At 36.9% G+C, this 24,483-nt stretch overlaps 1 protein-coding gene across 1 annotated transcript in view; it reads right to left on the bottom strand.

The window, feature by feature from the left end:
- Window positions 1–1,403: 1,403 nt before the first annotated feature.
- AGMO (alkylglycerol monooxygenase) overlaps window positions 1,404–24,483 on the bottom strand; it is a 123,038-nt gene continuing 99,958 nt past the window's right edge. Inside the window, exon 12 of the mRNA XM_009576967.1 lies at window positions 1,404–2,049. Within this exon, the coding sequence (XP_009575262.1) occupies window positions 1,969–2,049 (81 nt within the window). The 3' untranslated portion in view covers window positions 1,404–1,968. The remainder of the gene's footprint in view (window positions 2,050–24,483) is intronic.

Here is a 24,483-nt window from a genome sequence, read left to right as displayed (position 1 = left end):
GTACCAGAACTTATGGAGTCACACAAGAAGTTTGTAGATTGTGTTGTACTTCTGGAATCAGATTCCATCATTTTCTTAAATATCCTATAATAGCTTTGTAAGGAAAAGATCCCAAATTTGATTATGGTGAGAGACACCATCACTATTGCCATCACTGCCGTTCCACAGATGGGGAAATTCAGGCAGAGATGGTGAGTTTTGGTCAGAACTGGTAGTACCAGAGAAAGCTCCTGGCTGTCGCACCTATGTGCTAATCATGAGATTTTATTTCCACTCTTGAACTCAGAGGTATATAATTGTATTTATCCATTTCTTAAAAAGACATTGGAAGCCTACCTTGTTATGAGTGACAGTTTGAATTAAACTTCTCAACAAGTATTTAAAATGTGATTTCTTCTATGTTTTTCATGGGCCAGTTTTTTCATCTTCTCGTTATGTAAAGTGAAGAAGATCCACAAGTAAGTCCTCTATTTAAACATGCCTTCAGTTTAGGAAGGTATTATCCTTACTTTTCATCCCAGATATTAGTACCTCTAATCAAACTAACACCTGCTTTCTCAGTCAAATATTTCAAGGTCTTTGAGCATAATCTAAAGTGATAGACACAAGGCGTTTGATACACAAATGGAGTAACTTAAAACTTGGGTTTTAAAGTAAAAATTTATATAAAATTAAGCTGATACTATCACTAGACATTGGATCAATTTTATTTATATAACATTATTGTGTTTCTGACAATTTATTGGAAACATCCAATTATGTAGACAGTGGCATCTGTTACAGCTAGAGACTAGAAATAAGGGTTAATTAAAAGTAGGGTATCTGTCTAAATCTGAAATGTCTGTTAGCATGTCATTAACATCTTAAAGGAAAATGGAATGGGAAAAAACCCCAAATTTAAAGCCATTTTTTAATCCAGGTATTATTACTAGTTTGAAGCATGCAAGACAGCCTACATTTTTTAGCTACTTGACTTTAAGCACTTCTAAAAGTCTTGGAGCCAAATAAAAAGTTGGAAGAGTGTGAGGAAAGAAAAACAACCTAGCTGCAGTATTTTTGCCAGTCCTGCTGTTTGGAGACTCCCTTTACCATTTGTATTTAATTTTCCTATCTTAGTACAAACCATCTTTCCAACAGCTCCTGAAAGACAAGACGTGCATCTCCCTTGAGATCACCCTGGCAGGAAATTACCAGAAATTAAGGGCCCAGCCTTGCAAATATTTTGTCACGTGAGTAACATTAGTCAATGGGATACCCATGTGTAAGTGCTGGCTTGATCAGTATCTAAAGTTGGCAACTGCAGGTGTACTCCTTAAATAATTCAGTCTAAACTGCAAGTCTGCATTATACAACACATACATCAGCCGATTTTATTGAAGATGTTTCAACTCATACTAGTTCGAGTTATTTTATCATGCTGGTTTTAATCATTTTCTTGCCTCGACTACTCATCCTCATGTAGCTGTATGTTATGAACACCGAATTGGGCATGACATTGAGATTCTAGTGTAATTCAATCATTACGGAAAAACTGACATTCACATATGTTTACATTTAGCCTCAATAGGAAGACAGTCAGTCACTTTATACCAGGTTACAACAAATATGATTTTAATTATTCCTCTTGTGAAAAATACTTTTCACATGATTACTAACCAAATCACTGCAAAATGCAATTAGTTTTACATGGTTCCTAAGACTTTGTAATCCTTTGATTGTAAAAATACATGTTGTGAATGAACACTTTATTTAAATTGGGGGACAATTTAATATTTTTTAAAAAATCAAATAAAAATGAATACACATCCTAATGAATCTTTCAAACCTTCATACGAAATCACAAACCTCTCCTATCATAAATGAAATGATTGCGATTCAGTAAGATTCATGGTTGATTAATTTCAAGGAACATAGAAGGTTATTCCAAAGTGCTGTTTCCATAATTAAAGTGATGTTAGATCTGCTCTTTCAGTGATGTTTATCTTTGGATGAAGTGATCCGCTTCATAATTTGGATTCCCCAGAATGCAGCGCAGAGGGAAAACAAGACCTACAACACAGAATTTAAAATAAGAAACATTATACAAGATTTTTTAAATTATACTTGTCTGTAAATATAATAAACGGTTGAAAACAGAGAGCTCTCGAGTAGAAAAATCATACAAGAATTCTAGGCGTACTGATAAATTCACTTTAGGAATGTATGCTTTTTTCTGTTACTCTTTATTGTGTACATTCCTGTTTGAATTTGTTCCTTCTGAATGGTACCAAAACAAGATAACTGGCAAAGTCTGCATGACCTTCCCTACTTTGTAATTGAGTTTGGATTTGGAGTACTCAGAGTCATATATAATAAGACAGGACAATAATAACACCAGCTGTGACAGAAGGTAGGTGCAAAAATGTTAACTGTTTTTTTGGCAAATGGTCTGAAGAATGCTGACATTGTAAATTGCATGGTAGGGTACAAATACCCAAAGTAGCCTTAAATAGAATCTATGGCAAAAGAAGTGTTCTAGCTGCAGCACAATAGATCAGCACTTGTTCCCAAAGCTGCTATTTATGATGAGATGTAAACTAGACTAGAAACAACTTAAAGATGTAATACTCTTTATCCTGTCCTTGGCTATGTGCATCTTTTTTTTTTAGTCAGTGAATTTTAATGAGAGACATCTAATAATTTTTTTTCATTAATTTATTTGCTGAAAACTGCTTTGGGATGAATAGGAATACTTGCAGGGTAGAGTCTAATTCAGGTAATAGATTTTTCCAAAAAACAAGGAAGAGAGCAGGATAAAAAGTGTGTGCACATTGTGTGTGTATGTGAAATGTTGTATTTTAAATTTGCTGAAAGAAACCTTTGTCTTTCACACAGAAAAATTTCTCTAACTTAGAAAATTGCAAAATTAAGGCAGTTGTTATGGGTTACTGAAGTAAGTGATATTTTTTACTGTGAGTTAAACAAAACATTCCATTTATACTGAAAGATATTTTGTTCAGGTGATTTTTTTGTTTGTTTGAAGGGACAGAGAAAATTGAAAAGAAAAGGAATTTTGGGGTCAGGTTATAATAATTCTTTTTTCAGGTTAATCTGCAATCAAAAGGTACTGAATAGGAGAGCTTCAATTTTAACATTAACATCATTTAACGTTCAACATTTAACAATGCATGGCCCAAAAATCTACTTCTGTGCTCATCTACACAGTCACTCACCGAAGCACATGAGATCTGAATGTCCAACAGAAATAATAAATGACCATAATACCTAAAAGGTACTCATTTTGCACTCATTGAAGGGAACGTGATGGGATCAGGTCTGATCCCTCTCACAACCTGTTTGGGACAGGTACAGGCTTCACATAATCTATACATTACATACTTAGTAGCACAAGATGGAAATAGCACAATGTATCAGTAAGTAGAATTCTAATCAAATTTAAAAAATCCAATCCTCATTCAACCTCTACCAAGACAAATTCCCTTCAACTATTTTCATTGAAGGCTTTAATTCTACTTGAGCAAGGGTAGGCTATCTACTGTGTTTAAAACTGCTGATGACACTGTTGGTGCTGTATTTGTGGTCCCATTTGTAAAAAAGACTCATAAAATTCTCACCAAAAGGCTTAGTTATAAGAGTTTCAGACCTTTAGGTATACAAGATTTAACTTTTTTTTTTTCCTTGCATTATCACAAACACCTTGTAAAACTGCATAGCTCTATTTTACAGCTAAGGAATGGAAAGACTTTTTAAGCAGCAGGCACATACTCTCTGTGTTTTCTGAGACGCTTTATTTCTATGCTGAGATACCCCCTAGAAGAAAACCAACTACAAATAACTATCTGTATTTCTGATTTGGCTGTTAGGTAATTGGGATGAGTGTGAATAGTGACATACATAAAACGATGACTTACATATAACATGCTCTTACTGCGGAAAAATTCTTTGTCGTGCTATCTCCAGAAACAGATCTTACCCACTTGTCATAATTAGTACTTCTCTGACACGTTACTAAACTCCTTTCATTCCTCACCTCAAAAAGATCACTCCTATTCCTGGAAGATGCATTAAATATAGAAGTATTTCATTTTCAGAAGAAGCACGTTTAAGCACATTTAATGACTGAGGTGCAGGGCATTTGTAGGGGATTAATGACTGCTGGGAGATGATGATCACCTGAAGAAGCACAGCCATGGGCCATTAAGCCCCAGGAAATGTCCTCAGCTAAAGATGGTTATTGCTATTATAGCCCCAAAATGAAAAAAACATCTCGGGTGAATTTTTCTTTTTAAAATGGAGTGATGCAGTTTCTTCTTTCTTAATTAAATTCTTTATTGTGAATTTCTTAAAGCATGCAATCAATGCTTGTGGGGGCGTATTTCAAATTGCAGTTATTACATCCAGAATGAAAAACCACATACTACACATTGTGGATCTGCAGAACTAGTTTGGCTTCATGATTCTATAAAAGCATTGATTCACTGCCTATCAATGTCAGGACTGCCAGTACTCGATGGAAATAACGTATTCATGAAACAATAATGCTGCAAGGTTGTGGGGGACAGGGTTTGAGAAAAACCCAAACATCAGGGAAAAAAATTAAGAGGCCACATCCTCCCTTGCATGACAGCAATTCTGGCTGGCTCTACTGTATAATGCTGACCTACCCTGAGCAGAGCCAGCTGTATGGGGCTACCAAGCAGAAACTTGCTGTGTAGGTTGGAGTTCAGTTTCTTTTGATGGCTGTTACGTATTTTGGAGTTACAAGGCTTGACCCGCTTGAATGAATGGTGCAATCAGGTGACGTCAGAAATGGAAAGCCGAGACCATACGTGCCAGAATTTTGAGCAGACAATAGTGTAGGCAGCAGGAAGCAGCAGAAGAGCATTCCACCAGGCAACCTGAACTTTAGTTGACCGGTATTTTTCTAATGCCCTTGGGAAAACATATTTCCTGAATCCTATGTGCAGATATTTTGTATTTTCTGTTCAACTCTCTCGCACCCTAACAGGTTGGGTTTTGGCTTTGGTTTTGGTTTTTTTTTTCTTTGCTGTTTCTAAATTATTGTCACAGAAATTCTCATTCCTTCTTGTATTGTCCAAATCTACTAATATTTGTCCCTTGATAAAAATATTCACATATCTTTTTCCTAATTCAGCCAGTTTTGAAATAAAATGATGGAATTATATAGTATACTTTTTTCCTATTTTTACACTGAGAAAAGTTCCCTCACAAACAATATTATATAAGAACAATAGTTTCACTTCTGTCTTCAAATGCAGTATTACTGTGGACCAGTGGTCATATATGGAACAGCTAGGCCTAAAAGCAGAATTTCTCACAACCATATATCCAGCAAAGTTAAATGCAAACTTTTTGCCACCTTAATATAAGCACTTGTTACATTTACCTGTTCGAGTAACTACAGATTAATTATAGACTGTGCTTTAGACTGCTGGAAGAGGACAGTCGTCTTCCAAATATTTTCATTACCTCCTTTCATACAGTCTTTCTATTTCCATACAACCGCTATTCTCTCCCTGAATAAGCCTACAGAAATGTAAATAACATTCTTCACAAGAACAAAGATAGCTTAACTAATGGATTGACTGCAGGACTGAATCTGCTTTTCACAGGAAATCCCCACTGGAGTGATCGAAGTTTATTAGGCTGTAAACTACTTTAAAATCATTAGCTAAATTGAGGCACCCACTTCTGCATGATTAGTTTTGTTGTTGATTGCTAATGTTATTTTCTGCCATTTTCTCTTCTGTAATGGCTTTGTATATCTGAGTTGCCTAGACATAGTGTCTTTCCTCTTGCAGATTTCATCTCGATAGAATTAGAAGGCTTTAGACATTGGTCTAGAAATGTAGACAAATGTCCAGGTAGCCCTGCTTTAAGGAGGGGGAAGAGGCTCGAACCACAAGACCTCAGATCCCTTCCAACCTAAATCATTCAATGATTCTCTGATATTTCTCAAATTCTGCCCAGACGCGTTCACTCCAAATTTCACTGCAGAGACAATCTGCAACTGTGCAACAAATTGGCTATATCTGGGGTACAACACCATCTGAACGGGCGTGTTTTTGATACTGAATTCTCTGAGCACCTCTGTACTGGGTAATGTATTCCTAGCTCGAGGGAGGGCTCAGGAAGATCAGTACACCCATGTACTTCATTAGGGTGGCTGTTCACATCATAAAGTGGACCTGGTACTGGCAAATGTGATAAGCAATGAGCCCTCTCAATGTGCTGCTGAGAACTGTTTAACTGATACTGCAAATCAAACATGATTAAGACCCTTTTTATATTCTTTGTCTACAAATCTGGACATGGCTTCTTCAAAGGCACCAGAATTAATTTCATACTATCAATATTAATGATAGGGTAATTTTTAGACTTTATCTGAGAAGGCTGTGTCTGGGTAATGTCATTGTTCTTTTCTAGTAAAGATGGAGATCATGAACTGATATAACAGTTAATAAAAAATGCTAATATTAATAACAAAATGGTTGAATAAACTACTCCAGATTTCACAAGTACCTAAATGGTGCAGTTTTCACTAACACTCCCTACACAGGACTGCTTCAGGTGCTGAACTACACAGAAAATATATGTCTCAGAAATGGGGAAAGAGGTTCACTATTTCTGGAAGTCAGGATTTGGGTAATAAACTCATGGATCTTCATTCTCAGTGCAATGTTTTGAGATAAGCAGTCTGAGGCTAGTAGAGAAATGCCATGGCATTAACAGCAGATCCAGAAATCGCTAATCTTGTACTGTGCACAGATCAAGAAGATTGCACTAGCAAAAAAGTTGCAGTAACAATACCCGGAAAGGGAAACCAAGAAACAAGAGGGTTCCTTTTCTGTGTGATGCCTTCCATATACTTGGAAATATATGGAGAAGGAAGTGGAAAGCTGATTTTTTTTTTTTTTGGTGAAGGAACTGTGGATAGAAGGGAACAAGGACACATACGATAGTAGTGGCTTCACAGCTTTTGTACAAGATTTCTGAAAAGTAGCAGGATGTCTGGAAATTCTCCATAAGGGTTCATGACACACATTCAGACTATTGGTGCAGCATATATCTCGCAGAGACTGTTGGCACGCACGGGATTAAGTCAAGTATCTTCAACCCCCACAAAGTGTATAGATAGTTCACTCACAGACTGGTTTCTTGCTACTATGATATACCTCATTAGTTTTATACTTCATTATTAACAGATAATGAGAAAATAATAGGGAAGTGATATATACATCTCCTTCCTATTCTGTTAAATGTTTTAAACATTCCTTCTTTTATTAAAATATGGTCTGAGACTCTAAAGCTAGATAATGCATGAAAACACAGGCTGCAAAAGCCCCCATACCTTAAAAGGCTTATATTACCTATCCAGGAAAGACAAAGAAAGATCTGGAGAAAGGATATATATTCTTCTGTTGCTTTCACAGCTGGGCACATCCCCAGTATGAAACCAAATGCACTGCAGAGATGCCTGAGCTAGCAAGGACATAAGCTGCTAAATCTCTCTCAGCACAGCACCAGGTTGACTCTGACTTTCCTGGCATTGTACACAAGCTAGTAAGTCACATCCCTCAGCTAAATACATGGGGATTTTTACACAGGCAGTGCTGTTGCAGTTATATTTAGACCTAAAATGCCTTATGTGCATCCAGCATGGTATCTCGCATCATGTTCTTCACTCAGGGGAAGCCAGCCCACTGCCTCTCAAATCACTTGTGTAGATATATGTATCCTATTGAACTGTTACCTACGAAATCCCTTCTCTCCTGCGTCACAGAATAATCCACAACGTAAGCACTAGGATTAGGAAGGTTTTACCTCATTCCTCAAAAGACAAAAAACCCACTAAAGTGGGAAGCTTTGCTGTCTGTCATATGAATAGGAACTCCAAAGCATGTTAATAATTACTAAATCTTCACCTTGCAATGAGCTAATGCAAGCTGGAGACATCAACATTATACTCATTAACATATACATAAACTCTCTGCATCTCTTCAGTATGAAATTTGTTTTAAACTATTTTAATGAAACATCTGAGAATACTTCCCACAGTAAGTTACCTAATTCCAAGTATAAATTCCTAGATCATTCTTAAATATTTAGCCATTTCAAGTCGTCCCCAAAGTAAAACTCTGTTAAACAAAAAAAAAGTCTTCTTAGCTGTTCAATGAACATTTAAAAATAACTTCTGGACTAAGTCTGTTTCACTGTTTTGCAAACACATTCTAAAAAAATTATTTAGTAATTATAAATTGTCAATCATCATCTGAGCTTAAAAATTTCATAACACCTGCAACCAAAATCTATACTTTGTTACACATTCTAGAGCATAGTAATATTTTAGAATTTCTGTTTATTGTTCTTCCATATTGCTTTGGTTTCATTTTTGACAACACAGTACTGAAAAACAAGTTCAAACATTAACAGTTTTAGAAGACCTTAATTCTGAATGTCACCTTTTTTATTTTAAATATTCTGCAATTTTTCAGCTTCCGTTTTCCCTCAAAGTTGAGAAACAACAGGCATGGAAGTTTTCTCAATTATTACATTTCAAATGAACAATTAAAAATAAAGCTTTCATTAAAGTTAAGAAGACAAAACTTACTCAATCTGTAAACATACCAATTTAATCTTTTGCAGGCTAACAGGCCAAACGAGATTGAAAGAGTTATTAATAGCTGTTCGTTGCAGAAATGAAATATTTGAGATAGTCCTGTCTCAGTTTGGCTAAAGCTGTTGAGTTTATTTTCTTAAACATTTAAACAGGAAATGTACCCATCGAGATGAAACATCTCTCTTACTTTTATGCCTGTCAGCAGCTGTAGCATAATTACATACACGCCACTGCATCAGTTATAGCTCAAACACAAGTTGGAGGGTAAAAGACATCTGCAAAGAACTATTTCACTTTATAAAATATTATTTAAATTATATGTAAAGAGCAGCTTAATCTCCCTTATTCAAGAAATATGAAGCTCATTTTAGTTTTATCAATAGTTTACTGCAGAGATCTATTTAATAAAATTTAAATTGTTCTCTTAGGCTTAAAGAATTGAATGCTTTTAAATGCAATACTCTTTGCAAGAAAGACTGGATGTGTATTTCTGGGATAAGAGTAAGGGTATTCTTTTTATATGGTCACGGGTTAAGAAAAGTTTAGGTACCATACTGCTTAATCCTGCACTGAAGTAAGTTTTTACTTGGAAGATGGGGCAAATTCATTTAACGGAGCTCATGCACGAGGGACCTCTCCTTTATGCCTGCATCCTTGCTTGAAAATACAGGAAAATTTACAACTACAGAAAAGAAAGTTACTGTAGTTTGAGCACAGAAGAAAAATTGCTACACATAACATTTCAGAATTTGGACTGGATATTACCTAGCTGTGTAACATTCACCAAATAAGCATCTACATCTCTTCAATCCCTTCATTTTTATGTCAGTTTAATACAATACATACTGCCATTGCAGGAAAAACATTAGGTAAGTCAGTGTCCACTCTCTCCATCATAAAATATTGTATGTTTCTACACAGATGGTTTCATTTCAGAGCGTGGCTATTGTGCGTAAGCACCCTGGTGAGGTGGTGAACAGAACCAAGAGCATTCTGTCAGCCTGGAGAGCTCTGACAAAGGTGGCTGCAAAGTGGAAGATCTACGCTCACTGGTACACTAAATATCCTCTTGAGAAAAAGTTGACTAGCTATGAGCTCCAAAATGGAAATTTTTCCATTGTGTGGGGGAAAAAAAAAATTAAAAAAATAATCCCAGCCTTTAACTATAACCCACAGACATTAGATCACTGACGGGAAAAACTTTGCTGCAGATGTTGAAAAGAAGTGATGGGGAAAAGCTGGCTACTGTGACTAATGGCAAACGTGAAAGAAAGGAATAAGAATGTGCAGAGAGGGATAAAACAATTGAGTGACAAGCAGAAGGGATTTCCAGCACAGTGAACAAACACCAGAAAAGTATTCAAGAAAGACATAGAAAGATCAAGGCTAAAAGTCATTTGAGACGAAGGTTGCTCTTAAAGCCAACATTTTGTAAGGAGAAATGAATCCTTTCATTGAAAAATGGAGAACACAGAAGGCTGTTCTCAGCATAAAAAAACCCAACCCAAACCAACCAACCAAAAAAAACACCAAACAAAAAACCCAACTTCTGAATGAGGGAAATGGGTTAACATTCTAAGTTAAAGATAGACAGAACACACCCATCCTGCCAGCCAACCCTCTTTTGAGGCCAAAAGCAGTAAACTGTGACTGTTTTTAAGTTCCAAGAAGAAAAATGTGCTGAGGTCAGTCCAGCCCTCTGTCCACCTCTTTACATGGAAAAGCAAATCTCCTTCTGGCTACTCGTTGTCTCTCTTTCTTGCCTGCTCTCAAGACACTCTTCCTGTGTTCTGGCTTGTTGCTTCTATTCTTGTCTGGGGAAACTCCCATTCCCAAAACTCAGCATCTTTTGATTATATAAAAGTCATTGTTATCGACATTAACCACAGATATATTCAAATGGGCTAAATCATTGATATTCCTACTCATTATGTCAAGCCAATGTAGTTGTATTACTTAATTAGCTTATAAAAAAAAGAAATAAAATTAATGGAAGTGATCCATGTGACTTTCTACTACGAAAACTAGGGAAATACGGTCTAAATGAAACCTCTGTACGGAGGGTACAGAACTGAGTGGAAGAAGAAACCTCCGGAAAGGAAGAATCAATTATTATATCACAAAATGAGAGGGAAATCAGAATTTAGATGAAAAAGCAGGCATGTCATAACATTTCTAAAATACAAAAAACTATGAAACACCTTTCTTTTCCTGGAAAACAGGAGGAGATTTCGTAACGGTTTTTAAAAAATCTGGAGACACTGAAGAAAATGTGTAATTTAATAGAAATGGAAGATACTAGACTTACTAGAAACCAAATACACAAATATGCTGTGAGGAATAATCATTAGTCAGGAGTACATCAGAAAAAAAATTGGAGAGTTGGAGCAGTTCACAAACAAAACATGTCTCAACCATACAGTGCTGATACAAAAAGATGCAGTATCAAAGTGGAAGATATTAAGAGAAGCATTTCATGTAGCCCCTAGGTATTGATCCAGCCTACTGAAAGGTGATGAAGCCTTTAAGGAAAACATAGATAAGCTAGATATAGTCATGAAGTAGACAACAATGAATGATAAAAGGTTTAGAAAACTTGACCTGTAGGAAAGCTTGAAGCAATTCTGCTGTGTATTCTTGAGAAGAAAAAAAAAAAAAAAAGACTCAGGAAGGGCAATAAAATCAATTTTCTGACATGTAAAAGAATAATACAAAAAGAAAAGAAGATGATAAGCTACTGCTCAGGGTAATAAAAACAACAGAAAAACCTTTTTAAACTACAATTTTCATTAGATAATAGCTGGCTATAAGGGTGGTATGGCATTGGAATCAGCTATGTAAGGAAGCTGCGAAAGGCACGTAAATGGTTAGATAGGCATGTGCCTATGGTGTAGCTGTACTTGATCCTTCCTCAGTGCAGGCTCCCCACCAGCCCAGTATTTCTGTTTGTTCACAATGAATACAAAAGGACTCTTCACCTCTAACTAACATTTGCTAAGAACTACTTTGCCAACAGTGGTTAATAAAGATGAGACTGTTTAGCACATGGAACAACCATTACTTAGCAACTATTTTTTTGGAATAACCAACCTTGTGCAAGACTTCACCGATTTCATTCTCAGATGTGGTTGTCACCTTAGTAAAAGGACAAAAAGCAGGATCTGCTGCTTCTTTAACATTTTTTTTTCAGTTTCTGGCATCGGACAGGGTTGAACCTGCTTCCCGTCAGAGTAGTCATAGCATTATTACATTTAGAGATCAGCTTACATTGGCTATTCAGACGATAGCTGCAAAGACTGATGGCAGAAGCATGAGCTAGCTCACTCCTGTTTTATACTCAGCATACTCTCCACACTAGAAACATGGGACGGCATAGTCAAAATCATCTGCCTCTAAGACTGTGACAGAATAATCAAGGAGTTACGGTAAAAGCCCAGGATGCTGGGGTATTCAGTTTGCATTTTTTGCCATAGATCAGGCAAGACACTTAGCCTTTACAGCTCCTTAGCTGCAAAACAGACAGTGATTCCGTTTCCCCAAAAAGGAGTTACTTTCCAATCCCTGTCTTACTGAAAACTAAGAGAGTTTCATTCATTACAGAAATGCTGAGAAGACAAAGACACGTCAAAAAGACACAGATTTGGCCTTTTGTGATTTTTTCTCTGACAAGCCTCATATCAATAATTCTGAATTCATACTTTTTTTTAATCTCAACAATTGTGTACTTGGATAAACACAACGGACATCCTTAAAAATCAGATAATTGCACGCATTTCTTGTATCGCTCCAGCTATTGAGCAATCTTAGTTCCATAACTCATGGTACTGACCACATGAAGAGCTAAAAATGGTGTGAGAATTTGTTTCCATCTCATGATTACGTTGGCTTAAAAAAAAATCACAAATCACTATATCATTAACAATTGCAGAATTTTGGAAAAAATACCAATCCAGGCTTCAGTTCTATAGAAAGATATGCTTTTCTTATTCTAAGTTTTTGGGTTTGGGTTTTTTTTTTCCGCTATGTTGAATCCTAGATTAAAAAGGATGTTGTGCCCTAAATATGCTTGTCTTGGAAAGGCGACTTGGTATTGTTGTATTTGTATGTCAAAGGGAGGACTGAAGTCTCAACAATTGTTAACCTCTCCCATGGTGTGCTAATAAAAGGTCAGAGGCCCACATGTGGCTTGCAGCCTGGGGAATTTCTCTCAATGTTCTGCCAGGGATGGGACCGCCCGAACGGTTTCTCTCATAAGTTTTAAGCCATAAACTGCATCCTACTTGGCTTGCTGTGCCAAAACTGGACCCAAGGGTATCCAAAGTCTTGGCTGATGGGAAAAAATGAGTGCTTCCTATGGAAGCCACAGCTGTTTTCCTGAGAGAGAGAGAGCACAGATGCTCAAATATTTCTCTACTTTCCGTTTCTGACTACCTGTTCTGGCAGCAGTTCCGAGAAAGGGGGAGGACAGAGGCAGGCATCCAGCTGCTTTCAATAAGCCTTGGCAGCACAGGTACTGATTGCCTAAACACTAAAAATGTTCAAAAAGATTTTTTTTTTTTATTTCAAACTATAAAAAAGGTGACAGCGTGCACTAATGCTCCCCATCTTCCCATCTTGAGCAGAAATTTAGTGATCAGGATAAAGACCTTAATTATGAAAGCAGAGACTATTTCAGAGAAAAAAAAGATACTGCATACTATTGAAAAGATAATCACTCATAGAAGTGTGAGTGTGTATCTATATATAAATATATGTACACAGAAATTCAAGCGCATATATAAAATATGTATATCCTATGCATTTTCTAGAGAGATTTGTTTCTTCCATCAGACTGTAGGCTGAATGTCATAATATGGACTTGATTTTGAATTGTGGGGCCATATTTATCCCTAGTGTAACTCTGAAGTCAAAGAAAATACATATGCAAAGTTATATTATACATTGATTTAGCCAAGAATTGTATATTACATCAGCTACCTCATAAATTTCATTGAAATTACATTACATTAGGATGTGGCTTATGATACTGTTAGTAACTGTTTAGTAATTATTCATATCTGCTATTTTTTGCCTATACGTATTGATGTCCAATGATCTTTTCATAGATACGCTTGGTCAAAAGTCTATGCTTCTGTTCTGGACAAGTTACATAGCGGGTTTGAAGCCCTTATATAGACACCTTTCAACATTTCTCTCCAGTTCTACCTTTTGAAGTACTATATAAGTATTTCTTAAATGGACTTAATTCGTCCAATTAAAACACAGTTAATTAATGTAAGTAAAAATGGAATAGTAGATAGTTACACCTGATCTGTAAACAGCAGAACAGCACATACATAAGACTGTAAAAACCCTGGATTTAATGATTATTCATCGCTCAGTGAATCAACAGAAGCACTATCAGTTAAGCTTACAGTTCACTAGTTCACTTGCTTATTTTAAGGACAGCTCTGTCAGTCTCCTTGATGGCTGTACCTGTTTGCTACCTGCAGTGCTCAGTCAGTGCCTGTCCCTTCTGTCACAGCCTCTCTTCCTATGAAATGAAGAAACATATGTCTACCAACAGGGAAAGTAAGCAGATGATCAATGTTGTCTGTAAAAAGCTTTGGGAAAGTGCTTTGGGAAAGAGCAGCTCTATAAAAGTGGTAATTCTCCCCAACAGACAATCAAAAAGGCATTCTCCCCACAAGACGTCTGAATGACGTTTGCTTAAAGACTCGCAGCAGGCTACTTGAACAGCCACCAACCAGTCTTCCTCAGGGCTCTCCCTCTCTGCCCCATTGTTCACTGAGACCTTTCATTTACATTCAGTCCCAAAATTTTTTTGTTGTTTTTGTCTTGATCACTGCCTAGACATCAGACACCTATTTCTACTTCAGTTCAATGATCAAACTACGCTACCAGTGTTCTTGCACTAAGAGGTAAGCTGCTCTCCTAGCCAGTACATTCCCCAGAGAGAGCAATAGCTTTGGCTTGACAGCTTCCACAGAGGTATTCTGTAAGATGTGCTCCTTCAGACCAGAGAAGCTTTAAAGCTAGTGAAGTCAAATCTAGCGTGGTAGATACAATCTTTCTAAGCCATAAGGATAAGAAGTTAGATCCGCTCTGAGTGGTGATCTCATAGCTCAGCCACGCAGGCTGCTGTTCCCCCCTTAGAGGTAGAAACCACCAGCAAGATGGATCATGTAAGAATCCTTCTAGGAATGGAACAAGAGGAAGAAAGTGGTTTCACTTGACCAAACCATGAGCTGCTAAGGAAGTCACAAACTCAGAAAAAGAGCTACTGTATTTAAGCCACACCTTGCCCAAAACTGTTCAAACAGGGGAAAGAGTTATGCGAATTTTGCTATATACACTAGAGCTTGATTCTGCCCTGTCTCACTTTCTCCTTTGTAACTCACTCATTGCACTTCCAAAAGAACCAGTGCCTGACCTTTCTGCTTTCTTGTCCAAGTATTTATAACATGGAATCTAATAACCTAGCAGCTAAAAAGTGAGCAATCCTCCCTTTTTTCTCCAAACTGTTTGACAGAGGTCTTTAAAAATGTCAGATGGCTGCCCAAGATAAAGTGTCGCTTCGTGACAATAAGAATCAATCCCCCACTACCTATTTAAATAAGAATGTAATCATTTTCAATTGTTCATTAAGGATCAAAGAGGTTTTGCTGATGCCTAATTAACCTAGAATTAACCTAGGTAATAGTATATGTTTATCTCTAGTTTTAGTTTAGTTATTTGAAGTATTTTGCTGTGCTAGCTCTTTTAATTATTTTTCTACCCTTCAACTCACTCGTAATGAATTATTCCATTTTTATTGAAAGTATCTCCTATTTTTATGTCCTCCAAGCACTCTCAGAATAGAAACTTTTTGCAGTTATGCATATACATCAGCCAAATCATACTTTCAGCAGTACTATAAAACCACAATATTACTTTTCTTTTTTCTTGAAAGCCTGCATACTTAAATACTGAATCATACAGAAAATATGGAAAATAAGTATGTTATCATAAAAATCATTAAAGCAGGAGAGTGAAAGGAGGCAGGGTTACAGAAGTGTAGACACACTTCTGACAAATTCATATATATGTGATATAAGATCTAATCTTGCAACCCTTACTCACAAAAGTAATCTTACTGAAGTCTATAGGAGTACGCACATAAAAAATACAGGATTAACCCTGAAAGCCTGAAAGAAATCCACTTATTTTTTCAGCTATGAGAACAAATATTGCATCATAAAACAAATGATGTCCAGATGAGTAAAATAGCTTAGCAACAAGATAATCTTATAGAAGACTTATAGGCACATCTATAGTGATGACAGATAATAGAACCTGAGGAGAGGCTATTACAGACAATTTGGAGTATGGCATTGAGTCTCCTCCTGATTGTTAAAGAAATTATTGTCAGATACTGCAGGAAGATTAGTCTGTATCTAAAGGGATTTACTACTGATATAATAACACCATCAGAGAGAACCAATTTTTGTAATAAAAGAGAAGCTAACTGGTTTAAAAAGTGACTTAAAAGCACCCCTAGCTGCCACTAACCAGAGAAAAAGAAATGAATGAGCTATCCATAGATTGAAAAAAAGCTCATCACAGTCTAGTATTACGTAAATGCATTCAGGAACAAAGATGAAAATGAAGAGGAACAAAACAAGTCTGGACACAGATGTTGTATTTTTGAATAAACAAACATGAGTTCTTCATTAACTAAACCCACACAATGATTTAATTTAAATGCATAGGTTTGTTCTAACTGTAGCTAGTAGCTTTCTGCGGGACCTTATTACAAGGCTGATTCTGATCCATGGAAGAGGAATTGGATCAACACGTTCTACTGTGCTTACCAGGCCATGAGCCATGCTAAAACACTGGGGAACTGTAGCATGGGAGGTGGTTCCCAGAGGATCTCTGCATTCACTCACGGTGAGCTGGACCTGGCATCTTCCACAGGCTGCTACGGAGCAATGGCAAAGGCCACTTTGCGATGGTATCCCTATGTACTAATAGTTTCCAAAATAGGCCATGAAGGGGCTTATTGTAAAGTTTTTCTCCCAAAAACATCCATAATAAGGACAAGTAATAATTGTAAAGTGAAAAATATATTTTTCATATTTTTGTAATTTTGCCCAATGGTTTGTCAGTCTTATGAATTTGAAGTCTGTTGATTCCTACGTGAATTTATATTCAGTACTGAAATATAATGGTTTGGAAAATGTGTGAGAGAAAGAAGTAACATTTATTTATATATTTTTAACATAGCTAACCAATTTTAGAGTAAAAAAACATATGCAAAACCAATCAGACCTATATTAATGATTTTATCTCCATAAACCCATGTTCTCCTTATGAAGCACTGTACTGGGATATATTAATTTAGAAAACAAATCATATGAGAGCTCCATTTTGATGGTGTAAAACCTTAACCAGGGAGTTGTGAAGAAGGTGTAGTTGATTAGAAATGAAATAAAATGTGTAGTATGACATGTATATCTGGAGGTAGGAAATAAGGGTAAACACATACACATCTATCATTATTCTGTCAAAACGTACTGAAGCTCTTGTGTGGGATTGATATAACTGGAGCCTATCACAGAGATAAGAGGTGGGAAGGAAGAACCTACCAACCCAAAAGATATAACTGCAGATTTGAGCTTGCTTTCTTGTTTTTTGCATTAAAAAATGTATTTGAAAATGATTTATCTCCATGAAAAAGTTTGCTATGTTTCTGTAAGGTATGTTTAGATGTACTTTTAGAAGAATAATTTATTCAACACATTTCAACTCTTCTGTTATACAAAATTTTTATGGAAACAGAATGACCTCACAATAGATTTATTAATCGAAATTATTTGGCTATTTCCTTATGGATTTTGCTTTTCCTACAGATCATGCCTTATTACAAATGCTTGATATGTCTACATCATATTATTAAATCAATTTTCTATTGTATCTATGTTAAACATATGTCTAACCTTGTATGAAGACATCCTATTGTATTCCAGATATCTGCCCTGTACAAACTTAACAAGGTGCTTGACAACTTTTGGGAAGGCAGTCCCTGAGAAGCCCCCCAAGAACTGCCTCTCGTCTCCCGAGTCCAGTTGAGCCTATCATCTGGTGCGTCTAATCATGTCTAATACAACAATTTTTATAGCTACTGGTAACTAGGTAAAAGCATGCACAGGTTTAAGAGTATCCAACCACCCGGATTCTCCAGCTGAAATAATCAGATGGACATTTACAGCTTTGTTGATTGGGAACAGTCTTTGGCCATAAATATGGAGTGAGACTTGAATTCTCATTTCTCAAGCCATAGGAAGCAGGCAAACCACTCTACCAGTGCTCTCTCAAATATAGCTCCTAGTTCAGGGAATGGTAGGTTTTCTAAGGCCTTATAGAGGAAGGAAAAGACCTGCAAACTGCCATCACCAGGTCAAACATATGGTGGAAGCACCACCATTCGGAATGAATCAGAAATTGCCTCATATATGCAGAGCAGCACAAGGAGGCCTATTCAGTCATATAGCAAGTCAGTACTATCTTCTCAATGTTAAAGAAATAACAAAAAGCCAAGAGGTCAGCAGCATCCTAGCATCATCTGCATGTTGGTAGCTATCCCATGTTAAGCTTGCTAAAGGTAAAAAGCTAACAAACCCAGGCTTTTGGGACACATAACAAATAAATGTATGAAGCACAGTGGACACTTGCCTCTTCCACAGAACAGCAGTAGAACTCTCATAACTTCATTTTTGCTGCTTTCCTGAGGAAAATGCTCCTCACATACTGATGGTTATAACTCCCTTTGTAGTTCTGTCTCTTTCTCTTTTTTTTTTTTTTCCTCCACTGTTATATTCACCATCCTGCTATTACACCAAGGCCCTCACCACCAACAGCAATACAAACAAACAATAAAACCCTGGTGTTTTTAGCTCTTCCCTCTTCAATCACTTCATCTTGTCACTCTGCCCTTTAACCAGAGCAGCCTGTGTCAATCTCTGCTGGTACCCGTGTGCCGATGCCTGGCCTGGCATCCCACCTGTAGTAGGAACTACATGCATGTTTTTCCATGTACCAGCCCCTCACCCCTCACTTACCCAGTTCCCATGCTGGACAGCTCACGTTGGACCCCATCCATGCATACATGGATGGTGATAACATATCAGAATAAATTATGGGGCAAAAAGGTCAGAAAGAATTTTAGCTAATGGAAACAGTATTAAGGATTTATATACTCATATCATTAAACTGCTTCCTAAGTGATACGTTCTCTTTGAATAGGGAAAAAGGAACATGCTGTTTCTTTGTATTAGTATACCATTGAAGGCCTGGAGGAAAACTGTGACTAAAAGCTCAGAAGTTTTCAACAAGTTTAGCTCATGGTTGAAGGAGAGTAGTTTCTGGGTCAAGAAGGGAAGAAAAAAAAAAAGACAGACAGACAGACGAGGAAGTGCAAATGAGGAGCTGACAGGTAGGGTGTAATTTTCTCTACCTAGGGCATTAAAGGACAAACATGGCTATTGTAAGTCACCTCTATGCGAAGTGGACATGATGGACCAATTTGGAACTTGGGTTGTTATCGCTGCTCAGGTATTGCAGTGATGAGAACATTATAAACAAATGTATATACACGCTAGAAATCCATTACATATATCAATTCCACAATATGAAACACAAATGTACAGGAGTTACAGGGGATATGGGTATTGGAAACATATGACTGGAAGAACTTTCTGAATGAAGTTCAGTTCCCACAGTGATAAGAAACCACGCAAACAAATATTTTGTCCAGAAAAACCTACAGAACATAACACAAACTAAAAATATTTCCCCAAATGCTTTGTTAAACTTTAATCTGTAATAAAAATCACAAAATCTACAACTGCTATATACAACAAAAAGATCAGTGAAGCCATAGCGGCACTCTAAGAAGCACACATAGAACAGGATTACAGATCCTCAAATTCCTGCCTGTGTGAGCCAGCTTTTCTCTTCATGCTCTGGCTAAAATCTAATCACATACTACAGAATAGAAATATACTTTTCACACCAGAGTATCTGAAGTGACTAATGTAGCCTAGAGAGTACTTTGGAATTTGCTGGGAGGTGTGGCATGGAACTGCAAGTAAAAGTGAAATCAAAACAAATGAAATTACGTAAACAGGTACAACATTTCAAGGCACTAAAATGCATATAGTAAACTTCAGTTGTAAATCCTAAATCTTGTTTCTTATGAGAAAACCCCAAAATCTCCAAATTAGAAAAGTTGTGTAGGGTTTTGCTGATATTAGCCATTTGAGTCGCCAATTTAAAGTGAGATATTTGTTCCTTTCATATAAGAAACTAATATTGCAGTTCAAACAGATGGTGGGTCAGGTTGAAAAAAATTCTTTAAGAAATCAGGTATCATTTTATGAAACTCCAGAAGACTTTATTTTCTGAAAAAGGTTTACAGGTAGCTTCAAATGGGTGCATCTGGGATATAAGTCTCATTGAGAAGATTAAATTCCCTTTAAAGTTCCTTCCTTGACAAAGCAATCTTGCCAGGTTGGTATGCTAAAGAGCGGACATTGTATTTTGCAGGCTAGACGACAGTGGCATGCTGCGAAAGTTAATAATCTTTTCACATAATCACAAAAATTAATAGTCATTTAAGTCATCAATCCCTGTAAAGTTGGCGAGATGTTTTCATTTTTGTTTGCTGTTGCAACATCTCTGTAGCAAGTATGGAGAAAAGTCCTATTTAAATTTTTTATGTAACCTAGGCTTGAGTTTTTGTTTTCTTACTGTTTTAAGAGTTCGGTTTTGGCTTTTTTGCGAGTTAGAGTTTATGAATTAGGATATGGAACATCCTGTCACCAGTCAGACCTTTTTGATACATAAATAATCTTTTGCAAAATATAAGCATACTGAAATCCATTGTCTGAAAATCTCTGGTCTAAACATGTTAGCTGCTTTTTATTTCCTGAGGTTTAAAATTCTTAAATCATCTAGAAGTTGCATCTTCATCTTACTATAACATATTTTTATCTTTGTAAAATTGGTACAAATGACATAAAATCATAATAGCAATGTTTTGTGTGCATTCCTCGAGGGATAAATGACTACCAATATACACGATTGTGGAGAATTAAGCACCTATAATAAAAAAAAATAGAGTGACTTATTTTAGTGGCTTCAAGTGTAATTATTTGTTGTGTTGGGTTTTTTTTTTAAATTAAAAATATCTCATCTTTTAATCTATGAAGTAACTAATGGAATTACATGAATCAAATTTATCCCTCGTGTTTTGTGCCCAATTCTCACTTGCGTGAACTTGCCAGTCCTGTCAGAATGACGAACATTTTAAATCAAACACAATTAAAATGACCACTTTGGTAATCTGAACTTTAGATGTTCTTAGTTCAGTATTTTTAAATTGGCACTCTGACCTGTTAGTTTGTCTGCATTGCCACCTGGAGGACCTCATAGCAAAGTCAGGTTGAATTCCTTGGGTGAGATTCTGTGTCAAGGCTCCACGAGTTAAAGCAGCCTCTTGTGCTGCAGGAGGAGACCACCATGGCTTCGCACTGCCCCCTGCAAGGGGGAGCCCTGAAAAGCTCCGGAGGTAGCCTGGAAAATGTCTAGCTACCTAACCAGGTATATGCGTAGATAGAGGATACGCTTCTCCCACTTCCCCTCCCCTCTACACTGTCTTTTCTCATCTATTTGTTGGACTACAGATTGTTACGTTAGTACACATACTAATAATTATATTAGTTGTCTTAATCTTAAAGGTCTGACACTAGCGCACAGTTAGCTATTACGTATGAGAAACAGAAAAACTGAACACAGCTCCTTGAAAGCTGATGAATGGCAAAACAGAGAAGTTAAGGTCTCCAGTCCAGCCGGACTACCTAACATTGTGGCAAATAACTAGAAAAAATTCAGTCAAGAACGTGGTCCATTTTTTAAAAAGACAAACCAAAAAACCTACCTATTAAGTATTGAACAAATGGTAGCTTTTTGAAACTACTGCTTAGTCTGAGGCCTTAGATTTACATAAAAAACTAGAAACAAGTGAGGAAGAACGTGCTATCAGGTTGAGCAACAGAGATTTGAAGAATTTTGAATCCATAGGAAAAATGGAACTTCAAAAGGAATATATCAACCTGCAGAACATATCCATAAGACATCATATTTGGGAAGGAAAAGAAATGATGCTATTTTGAATGACTGTAAAGCCAAGCCCTGCATAGCGATCAGAGATAAAGAACAATGTTTTTTAAATAATGCAAACACAGTGACTCTGTAGAAAGCTAGAGAATAATGTGTAATAGCAAGAAACAAACTTAACTGTTTCCACCAAAACTGCGATATCTGTAAGAAGCAAAACTTTTCAGCAAAACCTGAAAACTTTTCCATACGTCCCCTGAAGGAACATAATACTCCAGGCATATTTTGGTTGTAAGTCTAGCTGGTCAAAGCAGCTACGTGCTAATCAGTGCAGCTCACAGTCTCCCGACAGATCCAAGTCTTGGTGTATTCGTGAAAGGAGCAGACGCTACCCAACATACAGAGATGACACTGCTGCAGCAGGGAAGAAAGGATGTTTCAGTGGAAGGAGGATCAGTATGAGTGAAGCATCCCCCATCAGAACTGTCTGGGAGGTAACTACAACTAGTGATTGGTTTATTACTTTGAATGCAAGGAAAATGCTTATTAACCATAAGTCGGACACAGCACATTGCAGAGGGTTAATGTGCTACCAGAGGTCTGACTAACAGTGTGGAAGGGAAAGTTTAGTCTTATGGAATAGAGAGATTCAAACCTTACGTTATACACAATGGGTGAGTGCGAACTAGATAAAACAATGAGCAAAATCTTGGAAAGTTGAAACAGCAAGTTTTAGCAGAAAACAGACTCCCTGTTATAGCCACGAAAATAATGCCCTAGGTACAGCTGAGTGTTTCAGAAGAACAGCCTATAGAGATAGAAAAGGAAATGGAAACAGGAAAAGAGAGAAAAAAAATAATGAAGTTATATTAATAACAAGAAAGCTGAACATCCAGGAACAAGAGAAATCACATGGAATTACTGACAGAGCATTATTACAGAAATTACTTCTTCTGCAAGAGGGCAGTGTTTTGGCTGCCTTTCACAGTACCTGGGCATGAAGAACCTTCCTGTGGCCAGGTGCAACACTTCTGTTGCTCTTAACCAGAATGGAAGATCTCAGTTCTTGATCCCACCTCTTTCCCAAAACTAACTAGGGATTGATACTGTTACTGCAGCCACATCTTAGTGCCTGGATTGGAGGTTTACAGGCTCTGTCCACGCCAGGAGCTGTCTTGCAGTAACTGCAGCAAAACACTGGTTGGAAGCGATGGCTGCTGAGCTCCTTGTGTTTCCACTATGTTTAAGGAAGAGAGAATCAATCTGGATGTAAATGTTTGTATCAAATACAAATAGTAACGTAAGCATACCATTTCATTATGCCAAAGCCTCGTATGGATGGATGTGGAAGAAATCCTTCTAAAATATTCTGTAGTCTTAAAGGACTATGACTACAATATAAGACATGAAGGATGTAAACTAAGAAAACCTCCATGCTCTGACAGAAAAACAGAGGACTCTGACATAGAGGTGGGTAGGGTAGACACAGCACAGAATAAAGAGTACAGCCTCCAAAACAGTAAGAGACGAACTTACTTCAACACGCTTTAGCGTGCCAAAACTACTAATCTGGTTTAGTATTATGCTGGATACTCCTTATATTTCTTCTACAGATTTCTACACAGGAAATTAAAGTCTGTACTTACTGTATGGCTGTTACTTAGCTGTAACTGTTAGGCTTCAGTTAAAGTCTCTTTCTTTAGCAAAAGAGTGCTAAAAAATAACAAATCAATAAGCTGCTTGAGACACATGTGGTGAAGGATTGATTTGGAGGCCAACAATTGTTTCCTACTGATGGGAACAGCCTTTCTGCAAACTAAGTGTTTTTTTATATAAATATCACATCAATGGAAAGAGGAAATTCTTTAAAAGACACAGTAAAGAGTAAACAGTGTGTATAAGGGGACAGAGAAGTAGGGAAGGGACAATCTCTGAGAGAAACTTATATACTAGTGACAGAGAGAAAACAATAGGGTGGAGAGTAGAAAAGAAAAAGGATAGAGCCAGGAGAAGGAAAGCAGGGATAAGACTTGAGAAGAGAGGCTGTGGAAGATGGAGTGAGATGAACACCATATACCAACACAAAAAAAGAAAAGGAAGGAAAATTAAGGAAAGAAAGAATCAATAAAAATAGAAAAGAAAAACAGAAAATGGAAGGGCATAAGAAATGAAAAAAAAATGTGTAATGACTCCTTCTAAAGTGTGCAACAATTGAAGAATAAGTAGATTAAAAGGGGAAAAAAAATCTACAAATACTCTCTTTATATAGTGTGTATATCTTTCTTCTGCAACCTTCCCAGGATAAAAGGCTTGCTGGTGTTTCATGAAGTACAGGTGTATCGAGTGGCTACACTGTCACCCAGCAGCAGACTTAGCCATCATTAGTGCTTTCCTGCTGGAATGGGGCATGGGTTATCGCAGGACCCTCTAACCTGGGTTTTTCTGCAAGAGCACCAAACTGTTCGGCTGCTGTTTCATAAAGCAAAACTCATTTGCCAGAAAAAGGGTTAAATTTAATACAGCTGGACAGCTGAGCAGCTGCTTTCATGATTTAAATAAAAACAAGCTGAAATCCTTGCTGTCAGCTCAGTGATATATGACTTGTAATGGGATGTTTCCAACCTTTTCTTCCATATGGTCGCCTACGTTAGGTAATACACACAGCCTACAGTGCAACCAGC

This window comes from Fulmarus glacialis, unplaced genomic scaffold, assembly GCF_000690835.1.
Source record: "Fulmarus glacialis isolate BGI_N327 unplaced genomic scaffold, ASM69083v1 scaffold5464, whole genome shotgun sequence".
NCBI lineage: Eukaryota > Metazoa > Chordata > Aves > Procellariiformes > Procellariidae > Fulmarus > Fulmarus glacialis.
The sequence above is the reverse complement of the archived record's forward strand: the minus strand, read 5'-3'. Positions and strand labels throughout refer to the sequence as shown.